Consider the following 16,858-nt stretch of genomic DNA (forward strand, 5'->3'; position numbering starts at 1 on the left):
ATAACCCATAATACACCCTTTGCACTTACACACTTTATTGGTGTAGTATAATAACCCATAATACACTCTTTGTACTTACACACGTCATTAGTGTAGTATAATAACCCATATACACTCTTTGTAGTGACACACTTTATTGGTGTAGTATAATAACCCATAATACACTCTTTGTACTTACACACTTTATTAGTGTAGTATAATAACCCATAATACACTCTTTGTACTTACACACTTTATTGGTGTAGTATAATAATCCATAATACACTCGTTGTACTCACACACTTTATTAGTGTAGTATAATAACCCATAATACACTCTTTGTACTTACACACTTTATTGGTGTAGTATAATAACCCATAATACCCTCTTTGTCCTTACACACTTTATTGGTCTAGTATAATAACCCATAATACACTCTTTGTACTTACACACTTTATTGGTGTAGTATAATAACCCATAATACACTCTTTGTACTTACACACTTTATTGGTGTAGTATAATAACCCATAATACACTCTTTGTACTTACACACTTTATTGGTGTAGTATAATAACCCATAATACCCTCTTTGTCCTTACACACTTTATTGGTCTAGTATAATAACCCATAATACACTCTTTGTACTTACACACTTTATTGGTGTAGTATAATAACCCATAATACCCTCTTTGTCCTTACACACTTTATTGGTGTAGTATAATAACCCATAATACACTCTTTGTACTTACACACTTTATTGGTGTAGTATAATAACCCATAATACACTCTTTGTACTTACACACTTTATTGGTGTAGTATAATAACCCATAATACACTCTTTCCCTTTGTACTTACACACTTTATTGGTGTTGTGTAATAACCCATAATACACTCTTTGTACTGACACACTTTACTGGTCTAGTATAATAACCCATAATACACTCTTTGTACTTACACACTTTACCGGTCTAGTATAATAACCCATAATACACTCTTTGTACTTACACACTTTATTAGTGTAGTATAATAACCCATAATACACTCTTTGTACTTACACACTTTATTGGTGTAGTATAATAACCCCTATTACACTCTTTGTACTGACACACTTTATTGGTGTCGTATAATAACCCATAATACACTCTTTGTACTGACACACTTTATTGGTGTCGTATAATAACCCATAATACACTCTTTGTACTTACACACTTTATTGGTGTAGTACAATAACCCATAGTACACTCTTTGTACTTACACACTTTATTGGTGTAGTATAATAACCCATAATACACTCTTTGTACTTACACACTTTATTAGTGTAGTATAATAACCCATAATACACTCTTTGTACTTACACACTTTATTGGTGTAGTATAATAACCCATAATACACTCTTTGTACTTACACACTTTATTGGTGTAATATAATAACCCATAATACACTCTTTGTACTAACACACTTTACTGGTCTAGTATAATAACCCATAATACACTCTTTGTACTTACACACTTTATTGGTGTAGTATAATAACCCATAATACACTCTTTGTACTTACACACTTTATTGGTGTAGTATAATAACCCATAATACACTCTTTGTACTTACACACTTTATTAGTGTAGTATAATAACCCATAATACACTCTTTGTACTGACACACTTTATTGGTGTAGTATAATAACCCATAATACACTCTTTGTCCTTACACACTTTATTGGTGTAGTATAATAACCCATAATACACTCTTTGTACTTACACACTGTATTGGTCTAGTATAATAACCCATAATACACTCTTTGTACTAACACACTTTATTGGTGTAGTATAATAACCCATATTACACTCTTTGTGCTTACACACTTTATTAGTGTAGTATAATAACCCATAATACACTCTTTGTACTTACACACTTTATTGGTGTCGTATAATAACCCATAATACACTCTCTGTACTTACACACTTTATTAGTGTAGTATAATAACCCATAATACACTCTTTCTACTTACACACTTTATTGGTGTATTATAATAACCCATAATACACTCTTTGTACTTACACACTTTATTAGTGTAGTATAATAACCCATAATACACTCCTTGTACTTACACACTTTATTGGTGTAGTATAATAACCCATAATACACTCTTTGTACTTACACACTTTATTAGTGTAGTATAATAACCCATAATACACTCTTTGTACTGACACACTTTATTGGTGTAGTATAATAACCCATAATACACTCTTTGTCCTTACACACTTTATTAGTGTAGTATAATAACCCATAATACACTCTTTGTACTTACACACTTTATTGGTGTAGTATAATAACCCATAATACACTCTTTGTACTTACACACTTTATTGGTGTAGTATAATAACCCATAATACACACTTTGTACTTACACACTTTATTAGTGTAGTATAATAAATCATAATACACTCTTTGTACTTACACACTTTATTGGTGTAGTATATTAACCCATAATACACTCTTTGTAGTGACACACTTTATTGGTGTAGTATAATAAACCCATAATACACTCTTTGTACTTACACACTTTATTGGTGTCGTACAATAACCCATAATAAACTCTTTGTACTTACACACTTTATTGGTGTAGTATAATAAACCCATAATACACTCTTTGTACTTACACACTTTATTGGTGTAGTATAATAACCCATAATACACTCTTTGTACTTACACACTTTATAAGTGTAATATAATAACCCATAATACACTCTTTGTACTTACACACTTTATTGGTGTAGTATAATAACCCATAATACACTCTTTGTACTTACACACTTTATTGGTGTAATATAATAACCCATAATACACTCTTTGTACTAACACACTTTACTGGTCTAGTATAATAACCCATAATACACTCTTTGTACTGACACACTTTATTGGTGTAGTATAATAACCCATAATACACTCTTTGTAGTTACACACTTTATTGGTTTAGTATAATAACCCATAATACTCTTTGTACTTACACACTTTATTGGTGTAGTATAATAACCCATAATACACTCTTTGTACTTACACACTTTATTGGTGTAGTATAATAACCCATAATACACTCTTTGTACTTACACACTTTATTGGTGTAGTATAATAACCCATAATACACTCTTTGTACTTACACACTTTATTAGTGTAGTATAATAACCCATAATACACACTTTGTACTTACACACTTTATTAGTGTAGTATAATAAATCATAATACACTCTTTGTACTTACACACTTTATTGGTGTAGTATATTAACCCATAATACACTCTTTGTAGTGACACACTTTATTGGTGTAGTATAATAACCCATAATACACTCTTTGTACTTACGCACTTTATTAGTGTAGTATAATAACCCACAATACACTCTTTGTACCTACACACTTTATTAGTGTAGTATAATAACCCATAATACACTCTTTGTACTTACACAAGTTCCAGGTCTTTTCAGGAGGTCAGTCAGTCCAATAATAATAAATCATGTTTCATGACTTGTCCTCCTGGATGTGAAATTGTGAATTAGGTTTGGTGGACTCCAGCAGGAGCTCGTAAAGTTGACCTATCTGTTCCTGGCGGAAGTCGTTCAGTTCTTTCTCGGACATGTTGACTCCCAGACTCAGCGAGCCGCCTTTGCTTCCTGAAGCGTCCAGGATCTGCGACTGCAAGTTGTCCTTGTACTTCTGCAAGTCACACAAGTACTTCATCAACAAGTATTTCATTGTACTTCTGCAAGTCACACAAGTACAAACCCCGTTTCCATATGAGTTGGGAAATGGTGTTAGATGTAAATATAAACAGAATACAATGATTCATTTTCAACCCATATTCAGTTGAATATGCTACAAAGAGGGAGGGTGTGTTCTAACTATCGTGGGATCACACTCCTCAGCCTTCCCGGTAAGGTCTATTCAGGTGTACTGGAGAGGAGGCTACGCCGGATAGTCGAACCTCGGATTCAGGAGGAACAGTGTGGTTTTCGTCCTGGTCGTGGAACTGTGGACCAGCTCTATACTCTGGGCAGGGTCCTTGAGGGTGCATGGGAGTTTGCCCAACCAGTCTACATGTGTTTTGTGGACTTGGAGAAGGCATTCGACCGTGTCCCTCGGGAAGTCCTGTGGGGAGTGCTCAGAGAGTATGGGGTATCGGACTGTCTGATTGTGGCGGTCCGCTCCCTGTATGATCAGTGCCAGAGCTTGGTCCGCATTGCCGGCAGTAAGTCGGACACGTTTCCAGTGAGGGTTGGACTCCGCCAAGGCTGCCCTTTGTCAATGATTCTGTTCATAACTTTTATGGACAGAATTTCTAGGCGCAGTCAAGGCGTTGAGGGGATCCGGTTTGGTGGCTGCAGGATTAGGTCTCTGCTTTTTGCAGATGATGTGGTCCTGATGGCTTCATCTGGCCAGGATCTTCAGCTCTCGCTGGATCGGTTCGCAGCCGAGTGTGAAGCGACTGGGATGAGAATCAGCACCTCCAAGTCCGAGTCCATGGTTCTCGCCCGGAAAAGGGTGGAGTGCCATCTCCGGGTTGGGGAGGAGATCTTGCCCCAAGTGGAGGAGTTCAAGTACCTTGTGTCAGGCTTGTCCCTGATAGTTTGACTATGTTTTAGTTTTTTCTCTGTTTGTCTTGGTTTCCTGTCAGCGCTTTTATTTTGTCTTCATTTCCTGAGTGTCTCCCTGAGTGCTGCTTCCCCTCAGCTGTGGCTGATTGGCACCTGGCCACACCTGGTGTCAATCAGCCAGCTACTATTTATACCTGCCTTCTCCTCCAGTCATTGCTGGATCATTGTCACTACTACCTGTCTTAACACGTGTCGTTGTAGCCCTGTCTACTTTTGTTTCACTCTGCTCATGTCCTAGTTCCTTCGTGTCACAGTAAGTGTTTTTGGTTTCTTGTCCACAGTTAGCCTCAGTGCTATTTTAGTTCATAGCCAAGTTTGTTCTCCGCCTTGTGCGCGCCTTTTGTTACCCTTTCGTTTGTAGTTTTGCCTTAGTGTTTAATTAAATCATGTTTTCTCGTACAATGCCTTCCGCCTTCTCTGCATCTTGGGGTTCGTCACCTACAAACTCTGACACCTTGGAGTCTTGTTCACGAGTGAGGGAAGAGTGGATCGTGAGATCGACAGGCGGATCGGTGCGGCGTCTTCAGTAATGCGGACGCTGTATCGATCCGTTGTGGTGAAGAAGGAGCTGAGCCGGAAGGCAAAGCTCTCAATTTACCGGTCGATCTACGTTCCCATCCTCACCTATGGTCATGAGCTTTGGGTTATGACCGAAAGGACAAGATCACGGGTACAAGCGGCCCAAATGAGTTTCCTCCGCCGGTTGGCGGGGCTCTCCCTTAGAGATAGGGTGAGAAGCTCTGCCATCCGGGAGGAGCTCAAAGTAAAGCCGCTGCTCCTCCACATCGAGAGGAGCCAGATGAGGTGGTTCGGGCATCTGGTCAGGATGCCACCCGAACGCCTCCCTAGGGAGGTGTTTAGGGCACGTCCGACCGGTAGGAGGCCGCGGGGAAGACCCAGGACACGTTGGGAAGACTATGTCTCCCGGCTGGCCTGGGAACGCCTCGGGGTCCCACAGGAGGAGCTGGACAAAGTGGCTGGGGAGAGGGAAGTCTGGGCTTCCCTGCTTAGGCTGCTGCCCCCGCGACCCGACCTTGGATAAGCGGAAGAAGATGGATGGATGCTACAAAGACAACATATTTGATGTTCAAACTGATAAACTTTGCAAATAATCATTAACTTTAGAATTTGATGACACGTGACAAAGAAGTTGGGAAAGGTGGCAATAAATACTGATAAAGTTGAGGAATGCTCATCAAACACTTATTTGGAACATCCCACTTGTAAGAAACTTGACATGTTTGTTTACAGTGGAAGTCACTGCTTACTCAGCACCCGCAGAGAGCGAACTCGTCCAAAAGATGGCGCAATACAGCACGAATAATAAAAACACCTTTCTGTTTATGTTAGGTTCTGCGCATGTCAAAGTAAGGTGTTCCAATTTAAGGTGTGATGCATGGAAATGCACGTCATAATCAGATCATTTTTTCAGGGTCCACGTGCAAAGGAGCATTCTAATCCAAATGATGATCAGATTAAATTATTGTTGTCCATGTACTTGTAGCTACTGTTAGTATTTTAGAGAATACATAGTCTTGGATATGTTCAGGCAGGGCCGGCCCGTGGCATAGGCCGTATAGGCAAATGCTAAGGGCGCCGTCCATCAGGGGGCGCCACGCCAGTTCCACAAATGTTGGAGAGAAGAAAAAAAAAAAAAAAAAAAGTTGGTACTATTATTTCTAAATACAAAAAATAATCCCACGTTAATTAAAATGCAAAGTAAAGCCTATTTAATAGAAATATTATTTGTTACAACATTACGCCCCCCCCGCACGGTGCGCCCCCTCCCTTCCCGTATCATGACTCTTTTTGGACGTCACCACATCAAAAAATCAACACAAGATGTCAAAACGACCAAAACTGTCAGGTGCCCAGGGAAGAAAAAAGAGAAAAGAAGAGGAGGAGAAACGAGAAAAGACAGAGGTAGCAGGTAGGTAACGTTAGCCTACATGAAATTATTTGTCTGTTACAGAATGTGATAGTAACCTGGCTTTTTAGCATTAAGCTAATGTTACATGATTCGGCAATTGCTAATCAATAAATAGGTAGTTCTGTTTTAACGTCGGGTTAATATTGTGGAGGGGGCTAAATTGTTATGGAAAATAATAATGTAACGTTAGATAATTACAGTACTCCCACCTTACATTCCTCAGGGACATTTGTATTAGATCTTTTAAGCAGGTGTTTTTTGTTTACATTGTTATTGCCTTCTGGTTAGCTAATGTTTGCCCTGCAGGTAATAGTCACTTTTCCACCCCTTTATATATTAGGTATAGTTGTAAGTAAAAAAAAAAAGGTCAAAGACAAAGCTATTCGGTTTCTTGTGAGTATATACACTTCACTGCCGATGTGGGGGGGCGCCACCTAAAATCTTGCCTAGGGCGCCAGATTGGTTAGGGCCGGGCCTGTGTTCAGGTATGGATTTCTCAAGCCAGTTATACACATTTGTCATAGCATCTGTCACTTCTTATGGTTTTGTTTTTAATCTTTCACTTTTTGGGGACTAATGCAGATCCAAACTACACAAAAACAAGTTGCGTTTGCATAATAGGGCCCCGATAACACAACATTACACTTCCATGAGCCTATCCCAGTTTGATGGAGCTGTACTGCCATCATGTGGCAATGTAGTGACAATGCGCACAGGTCACATGGTACTGGAGTCACATTCTTTACACATATTTAAAAAGTGTTTTAAGCAAAATGTATTGCTACGTTATGCTTAGGATATTTAGCACACCCCTCATGGCTGAGGATTTCACATGTTTGGTCTTGGTATGATTATCACAAATCTTCCGAGATGCAACTTTTTAATCAAACTTGAATAATTGGATATCTGATTTGGTGGATTAAAAGCTTCCTTCTCTGTAAATGTAAACCTGTTGGTATGAAATTGTAAATGGGTATTGGGTGGGTAGATTTGGAAATGAATTGTACTGTACTGTATATTATATGATGATGTGTATTTTAAGTGTGGGTTCCTATCCAGACGCTCTACACGTCTACGGATTTTGCAGAATGGACCCTAATATCAACAAAAGAAACAATAATTTATTATAAAATGATGTCTGTAAATAAATAAATGAGTATAAATAGATGTACTGGTAAGTAAGTACCAATTGGCGGAGGCAGATATTTACATGTATCCGAATTTAAGTGTTACTTCTTTTCATTTTATTGTCATATTACAAAACAGCTAGTGTTTTTCTTCCAAATGTGGTCTTTTGGTTGTCTGCAAAACTGTGTGCTTAACCTTGAAGTGAGGAATGTTAGAGAGAGCGATAATAAGCATTTGTTTTGGCTAGAGACACAGGACTGCCAGGGACTTAAGAGGGGAGAGGGTGTTTCGGGGGGCAGACAATCTTAGGGGGCGCAATTGAATGTTCTATGCTGGACTGGTCTGAATGTATATCTGCAAAGCTTTGCAAATATATTACAAAATACCTATTCTGTCTCTGGTGGTTTTTCAACTCAGCTTTAAGTGTCGTAAAGAGCTTGGGAGCGACTTGTGACTTGAATTCCCTGGGAGGAACAACTGGTCCAAAACGCAACACTACCTACTGTATTGTGTTACATTACCTACACAATGAACAGTGGGTTCATATTTGAAAAAAAAATGTGTTCAGATGAGAATATAATAATGAAGAAAAATCATCTTATCAAACATGTCGTTCTTAACTGTCAGGTTAGTGTAAAAGTAACATGTAGAAAAAAATATATGACTCAATTACTGTCGCTAATAACTGGTGAAGGTGATTTATATTAATGTGTGACATATCTGAGGCCACTACTACCAAGTAAATATTCATTAATATCCGCCCGAATACAGCTGGGGTAGGTTCCAGCAGCCTGACAGGTACAAGCGGTAGAAAATGGATGAATGGATTCCCAGCAAACATCCGGGATGTGACATTAGAGCAGTGGTTCTTAACCTTGTTGGAGGTAGCGAACCCCACCAGTTTCATATGCGCATTCACCGAACCCTTCTTTAGTGAAAAATAAAATGTCTTTTTTTTTTCAAATTCAAGACAAAGTTATATGTTTTTGGTAACACTTTAGTATGGGGAACATATTTTAAGTAACAAAGACTTATTTTGGAGTTATTTGGACACTAGGGGAACATATTCTAAGTAATAATGACTTAATTTAGAGTTATTTGGTTAGGGTTAGGCTTAGAGGGTTAGGGTTATAATAAGGCCATGCAGAATAAGGCATTAATAAGTACTTAATAATGACTAATTAAGAGCCAATATGTTACTAATTTGCATGTTAATAAGCAACTAATTAATGGTGAATATGTTCCCCATACTAAAGTGTTACCATGTTTTATTACTGGTGCACAAAATGAACCGTGCATGAACATCACCTTGTTCAAACAACAAAACCAACACAGTGCATAAACTCACAACAAATTACACACCTGCAAACCAGTGTGACTTCTGCTGTTGCCGTATCCGTAATACAACGATAGGGAGAAGTTTTTATTTACACGATGAGTCGGGTGTGTTTTAACCTCCACCGAACCCCGGAGCCCAACTCACCGAACCACTAGGGTTCCATCGAACCCAGGTTAAGAACCACTGCATTAGCGGTACTACCATGCTGGATAAACACTGGATATAATATACAGGTAAAAGCCAGTAAATTAGAATATTTAGAAAGACTTGATTTATTTCAGTAATTGCATTCAAAAGGTGTAACTTGTACATTATATTTATTCATTGCACACAGACTGATGCATTCAAATGTTTATTTCATTTAATTTTGATGATTTGAAGTGGCAACAAATGAAAATCCAGCATGAAGTGCTCTAAAACTTGCTGGTAGACGGCTGCGTTGACCCTGGATCTCAGGAAACAGAGTGGACCGACACCAGCAGATGACATGGCACCCCAAACCATCACCCAACCATGCAAATTTTGCATTTCCTTTGGAAATCGAGGTCCCAGAGTCTGGAGGAAGACAGGAGAGGCACAGGATCCACGTTGCCTGAAGTCTAGTGTAAAGTTTCCACCATCAGTGATGGTTTGGGGTGCCATGTCATCTGCTGGTGTCGGTCCACTCTGTTTCCTGAGATCCAGGGTCAACGCAGCCGTCTACCAGCAAGTTTTAGAGCACTTCATGCTTCCTGCTGCTGACCTGCTCTATGGAGATGGAGATTTCAAGTTCCAACAGGACTTGGCGCCTGCACACAGCGCAAAATCTACCCGTGCCTGGTTTACGGACCATGGTAATTCTGTTCTAAATTGGCCCGCCAACTCCCCTGACCTTAGCCCCATAGAAAATCTGTGGGGTATTGTGAAAAGGAAGATGCAGAATGCCAGACCCAAAAAGGCAGAAGAGTTGAAGGCCACTATCAGAGCAACCTGGGCTCTCATAACACCTGAGCAGTGCCAGAAACTCATCGACTCCATGCCACGCCGCATTAACGCAGTAATTGAGGCAAAAGGAGCTCCAACCAAGTATTGAGTATTGTACATGCTCATATTTTTCATTTTCATACTTTTCAGTTGGCCAACATTTCTAAAAATCCCTTTTTTGTATTAGCCTTAAGTAATATTCTAATTTTGTGACACACGGAATTTTGGATTTTCATTTGTTGCCACTTCAAATCATCAAAATTAAATGAAATAAACATTTGAATGCATCAGTCTGTGTGCAATGAATAAATATAATGTACAAGTTACACCTTTTGAATGCAATTACTGAAATAAATCAAGTTTTTCTAAATATTCTAATTTACTGGCTTTTACCTGTGCATATATATTTGAAGTTTTTAAATTGTTTTGCTATATTTTCAATTGTTGCTGTCTATTGTAAAATGTACTTTGTTGAACATTGTTCAAAGTGTCTAGAGTAGAGGTGTCAAAGTGGTTTTCACTGAGGGCCACGTGGCAGTTATGTTTGGCCCCAGAGGGTGCGCTTCTAACAGTGAACACTATTATTACACAACATTTTGAGGTATTTTATTAGTAGATTTAAAAAAAATAAAAATATAATAAAATAAAAATATGGTAAATTGCAATAATTTCACCTCAGAATGTAGTGTATATTACTGTAAATGGAAAAACAGTACTGCTGTTTTTATGGTAAACAAGATGCAGCTCATTTGCCAGAACTTTACTGTAAAATGTAATTATTTTTTTTACTGTTAATAAAAAAAAAAAAGAAGCAATTTTACAGTAAAACTTCGGCACCTGAGCTGCCAGTTTGTTTGTTTTGTATGTAACTGTAGATTTTTCGGTGTATTACTGTAAATGCCAAAACGGCACCACAGTTTATTACAGAAAAATTCATCATTTTCATCCATCCATTACCGCTTGTCCCTTCATTTAGAGAAAAATGCTGTAAAAACCACAGTAAATTTCACAATTTGACCATGAAATCTATTGCTACTTTTACATTGCACAATTTGATGGATAACTTGCTTTGAAATCATTATTATTAGTATTTATTTCTGTTTAAAAAATGGTTTGAATGTTTGATCATATATTTTTGCATAATTAGACAATATTTAAGTTAACATAATTTGCGACTACATGGGGCGGGGGCGTGGTTAAGAGGGGAGGAGTATATTTACAGCTAGAATTCACCAAGTCAAGTATTTCATATATATATATATATATATATATATATATCTATATATCTATATCTAAGAAATACTTGACTTTCAGTGAATTCTAGCTATATATATATATATATATATATATATATATATATATATATATATATATATATATATATATATATATATATATATATATATTTATTTATTTTATTATATATATATGTATATATAAATAAAATAAATACTTGAATTTCAGTGTTCATTTATTTACACATATACACACACATAACACTCATCTACTCATTGTTGAGTTAAGGGTTGAATTGTCCATCCTTGTTCTATTCTCTGTCACTATTTTTCTAACCATGCTGAACACCCTCTCTGATGATGCATTGATGTGTGGCACGCACAAAAGTGCTTTCATCAAATGCATTAGAGTCTGGAATCTTCCATTTCTCCCTAGCATGGCCCAAAACCGGTCAATCTTTGCTTCCTGAGGAAGCTCTTCAGTGCCAAGCACTTGGTAGTCCACTACTTCTTCCCGGAGGCTATCCAGGTCCAATCGCAGCTGCGGCTTGGAACTTACAAGCTGTTATGAGAGTAGCGTATGTGTGTGTGTGGCCCTTTAATAGGTGAGCATGTGAGGTGAGTGACGTCAGTGAGTGTGTGGGCGAGAGAAGAGAGGGAGCGGTAGCGTGAGTGCGGGCGGGGACTAGTTTGTTTTGTGTTGGATTGGCTGTGTGCAAGCAATCAATAAAGCAAGATTTGCAACTAATCGCCGGACTCAGGCAGGAAAGGTGCAACAAAGCGTATTTCTTCATCTTACTCGTCGTCGTCGTCGCCATAGCTGTATCTTCCTCGTTCTTCTGCTTCGTCTCCTTGTTGTGTGCGCAGTTGTGCACTGCACTCTCTAAAAGCCGTATATGTTATTGATGTTATAGATGGCAGTATTGTCCTGTTTAAGAGTGTCACAACATTGCTGTTTACGGCAGACGAACTGCTTTACGGTAGACAAAAACGTGACTGCTGTTGTTGTGTGTTGTTACCGCGCTGGGAGGACGTTAATGAAACTGCCTAACAATAAACGCACATAAGAAACCAAGAACTCGCCCTCGATCATTCTACAGTTATAATGTGTTTGGGCAGGCACACTGTTTATATCGTGGAGGGGGCGTGGCCTCCAGCTCCGCCTGAATTTCGGGAGATTTTCGGGAGAAAATTTGTCCCGGAGGTTTTCGGGAGAGGCGCTGAATTTCGGGAGTCTCCCGGAAAATCCGGGAGGGTTGGCAAGTATGCCCTGTGCAAACCAACAAGCGAAGCATGTTGCTAAAAGGTTATGGGATAACGTCTTCTGTGTACACGGGCATCCACACAGGTCAAGGAGCTGGAAAGGACTAGGGCTGGCCCAACCCTTTGATATCTCTAAACCTGTTTGTCAGGTAGCTCTCAAGCTGAATGTGAAGATTAGATCGTAATGTAAACCCATGCGGGTTACTTGTCCTGACAGGGTCATGTCCAGTCAGCTGCTCAGGATTTTGGTGTAATTCAGGAGGGGTGAATGTAGCAGGTATATAACGTATTGTATGCATCCCACCAAAATTCCCTCACGTTTCATTTTATTGCTCTATTGTTATAATTGTCACCTTTATTTTGTCATTTTTTTCAGCAAATAATTCGTTTTGGGAGCATTTTATCTTTAAGTCCTATCTTCTTCCGGTAGTGACATTGTCATCCTCACTTGCTGTTAAGACATGCTGTGAGGAGGTGAGTGTTTTTCTCTGCTCTCGTGTTTTAGAAGAATATAACAAGTGTAAACCGTGAAACGAGGTTATAATGTACTCTTGTGCTGCTAATGTTGCTGATATGTTCACAGGACTCAAATTTTTACTTTTTAAGGACAAGGCAAGTGCTGCTTTAAAGGAGGCCTCATATTTCAAGGCACATATTTTAGGACTAAATATATAATGTATATATTATCTATAGAGAATACAATATATAATGTATATATTATCTATAGAGAATACAATATATAATGTATATATTATCTATAGAGAATACAATATATAATGTATATATTATCTATAGAGAATACAATATATAATGTATATATTATCGATAGAGGATACAATATATAATGTACAATGTATATATTATCTATAGAGTATATAATATATGTAATGTATATATTATCTATAGAGAATACAATATATAATGTATAAATTATCTATAGAAGATACAAAATATAATGTATATATTATCTATAGAGGATACAATATAATAATAATAATAATAATAATAATAATACAGTTTGAGGAAGAAGACAATACTTCACCTGCCATTCTGTCATGAAGTTATCTATAGAGGTATAATGTATAATGTATATATTATGTATAGAGGATACAATATATAATGTATATATTATATATAGAGAATACAATATATAATGTATATATTATGTATAGAAAATCCAATATATAATGTATATATTATCTATAGAGGATACAATATATAATGTATAATGTATATATTATCTATAGAGGATACAATATATAATAATAATAATAATACAGTTTGAGGATGAAGACAATACTTCACCTGCCATTCTGTCATGAAGTTGTTATCTACAGAGTATATAATGTATAATATATGATGTATATATTATCTATAGAGGATACAATATATAATGTATATCTTATCTATAGAGAATACAATATATAATGTATATATTATGTATAGAAAATCCAATATATAATGTATATATTATCTATAGAGGATACAAAATATAATGTATATATTATCTATAGAGGATACAATATATAATGTACAATGTATATATTATCTATAGAGTATATAATATATGTAATGTATATATTATCCATAGAGAATACAATATATAATGTATAAATTATCTATAGAAGATACAAAATATAATGTATATATTATCTATAGAGGATACAATATAATAATAATAATAATAATAATACAGTTTGAGGAAGAAGACAATACTTCACCTGCCATTCTGTCATGAAGTTGTTATCTACAGAGTATATAATGTATAATATATGATGTATATATTATCTATAGAGGATACAATATATAATGTATATCTTATCTATAGAGAATACAATATATAATGTATATATTATGTATAGAAAATCCAATATATAATGTATATATTATCTATAGAGGATACAAAATATAATGTATATATTATCTATAGAGGATACAATATATAATGTACAATGTATATATTATCTATAGAGTATATAATATATATAATGTATATCTTATCTATAGAGAATACAATATATAATGTATATATTATGTATAGAAAATCCAATATATAATGTATATATTATCTATAGAGGATACAAAATATAATGTATATATTATCTATAGAGGATACAATATATAATGTACAATGTATATATTATGTACAGAGGATACAATATATAATGTATATCTTATCTATAGAGAATACAATATATAATGTATATATTATGTATAGAAAATCCAAAATATAATGTATATATTATCTATAGAGGATACAATATATAATGTATATATTATCTATAGAGGATACAATATATAATAATAATAATAATAATAATACAGTTTGAGGATGAAGACAATACTTCACCTGCCATTCTGTCATGAAGTTGTTATCTACAGAGTATATAATGTATAATATATAATGTATATATTATCTATAGAGGATACAATATATAATGTATAATGTATATATTATCTATAGAAGATACAATATATTATGTATATATTATCTATAGAGGATACACTACATAATGTATATATTATCTATAGAGGATACAATATATAATAATAATAATAATAATAATAATAATAATAATAATAATACAGTTTGAGGATGAAGACAATACTTCACCTGCCATTCTGTCATGAAGTTGTTATCTACAGAGTATATAATGTATAATATATAATGTATATATTATCTATAGAGGATACAATATATAATGTATAATGTATATATTATCTATAGAAGATACAATATATTATGTATATATTATCTATAGAGGATACACTACATAATGTATATATTATCTATAGAGGATACAATATATAATAATAATAATAATAATAATAATAATAAGAATAATAATAATAATACAGTTTGAGGAAGAAGACAATACTTCACCTGCCATTCTGTCATGAAGTTGTTATCTATAGAGGATACAAAGTATAATGTACTGTATATATTATCTAAAGAGGACATAATATATAATGTATATATTTTCTATAGTGAATACACTATATAATGTATAATGTATATATTATCTTTAGAGGATACAATCCATAAAGTATATATTATCTATAGAGGATACACTATATAATAATAATAATAATAATAATAATAATAGCAGTAGGAGGCCACAAGGAAGACCCAGGACACGTTTGGAAGACTATGTCTCCCGGCTGGCCTGGGAACGCCTCGGGATCCCCCGGGAGGAGCTGGACGAAGTGGCTGGGGAGAGGGAAGTCTGGGCTTCCCTACTTAGGTTGCTGCCCCCGCGACCCGACCTCGGATAAGCGGAAGAAGATGGATGGATGGAATATTAATAATATAATTTGAGGAAGAAGACAATACTTCACCTGCCATTCTGTCATGAAGTTGTTATCTATAGAAGATACAATGTATAATGTATATATTATCTATAGAGAATACAATATATAATGTATATATTTTCTATAGATAATATAATATATAATGTATAAATTATCTATAGAGGATACAATATATAATGTATATATTATCTATAGAGGATACAATATATAATGTATATATTATCTATAGAGGATACAATATATAATGTATAAATTATCTATAGAGGATACAATGTATAATGTATATATTATCTATAGAGAATACAATATATAATGTATATGTTATCTATAGAGAATACAATATTAATATATAATGTATATATTATCTATGGGGCAGGGCCGACATCCGGGCAACTGAGGTACATACGGGTTCTTCGAGCCATAGCAACCTGACTGGCGTTGAAAACAAACCGTCGCCATTACTCTTTAACCTGTCGACCTGCGCTGATTAAACCCGTCATTCTGCCTCCAAAATGCCAAAAAACTGTGTTGTTTTTGGTTGTGCAAACCACAACTGGAAACAGGGAAAACAAAGGTCGTATTTTGTTCTGCCAAAGCGTGCTAAAAGCCCACAGAGACGAGACAAATGGCTCGCAGCTTTACACCGGGAAAACGAGGACGGTTCTCACTGGAGTCCCCCAAAATCCCGGGTCGTGTGTTCGGATCACTTCGTTTCTGGTAAATATAAGGAACAAAAATCCACCTTCTTAACCACAACTTGGCTATACCGTCCATGCTAATGTTGAACCTGTTGAATTTTTACTGAATAACATTCGACAGCTGAAGTTGTTGTTGTTGCACAACAATAACATACGGTATAAAGGCTATTTCCAGTAATTCAGCAAATAATAAATCATAATACTGAACTGAATTTGAATGAGCTCTCTACAGATATAATAAATATACAGATACTGGTAGCCACCGTGTCATCCTTATTATCATTTATCAACATACCTTGGGTGATTTAACAATTTTTATGTGATTTATTTTTTATATAACAACCGAAGCTAACAACCGACCTGGTGCG

At 35.7% G+C, this 16,858-nt stretch overlaps 2 protein-coding genes across 5 annotated transcripts in view; one reads left to right on the forward strand and one right to left on the reverse strand.

Annotated features, from left to right (window-relative positions):
* Window positions 1-3,112: 3,112 nt before the first annotated feature.
* The window catches only part of sdhaf3 (succinate dehydrogenase complex assembly factor 3), a 14,836-nt gene continuing 1,090 nt past the window's right edge, over window positions 3,113-16,858 (reverse strand). Inside the window, exon 3 of the mRNA XM_061982360.2 lies at window positions 3,113-3,684. Coding sequence (XP_061838344.1) covers window positions 3,490-3,684 — 195 coding nt within the window. The 3' untranslated portion in view covers window positions 3,113-3,489. The remainder of the gene's footprint in view (window positions 3,685-16,858) is intronic.
* c1galt1a (core 1 synthase, glycoprotein-N-acetylgalactosamine 3-beta-galactosyltransferase 1a) overlaps window positions 12,926-16,858 on the forward strand; it is a 13,440-nt gene continuing 9,507 nt past the window's right edge. For 2 of the 4 annotated variants that reach the window (XM_061982358.2, XM_061982359.2), the window contains exon 1: window positions 12,936-12,954. The gene's annotated coding sequence lies outside the window, so the exon portion shown is untranslated. Of the gene's footprint in view, window positions 12,955-16,858 lie in introns of all 4 variants that reach the window. The other 2 variants (XM_061982354.2, XM_061982355.2) reach the window with 2 other exon arrangements.

The sequence above is a fragment of the Nerophis lumbriciformis genome, linkage group LG21 (assembly GCF_033978685.3).
Source record: "Nerophis lumbriciformis linkage group LG21, RoL_Nlum_v2.1, whole genome shotgun sequence".
Lineage (NCBI taxonomy): Eukaryota > Metazoa > Chordata > Actinopteri > Syngnathiformes > Syngnathidae > Nerophis > Nerophis lumbriciformis.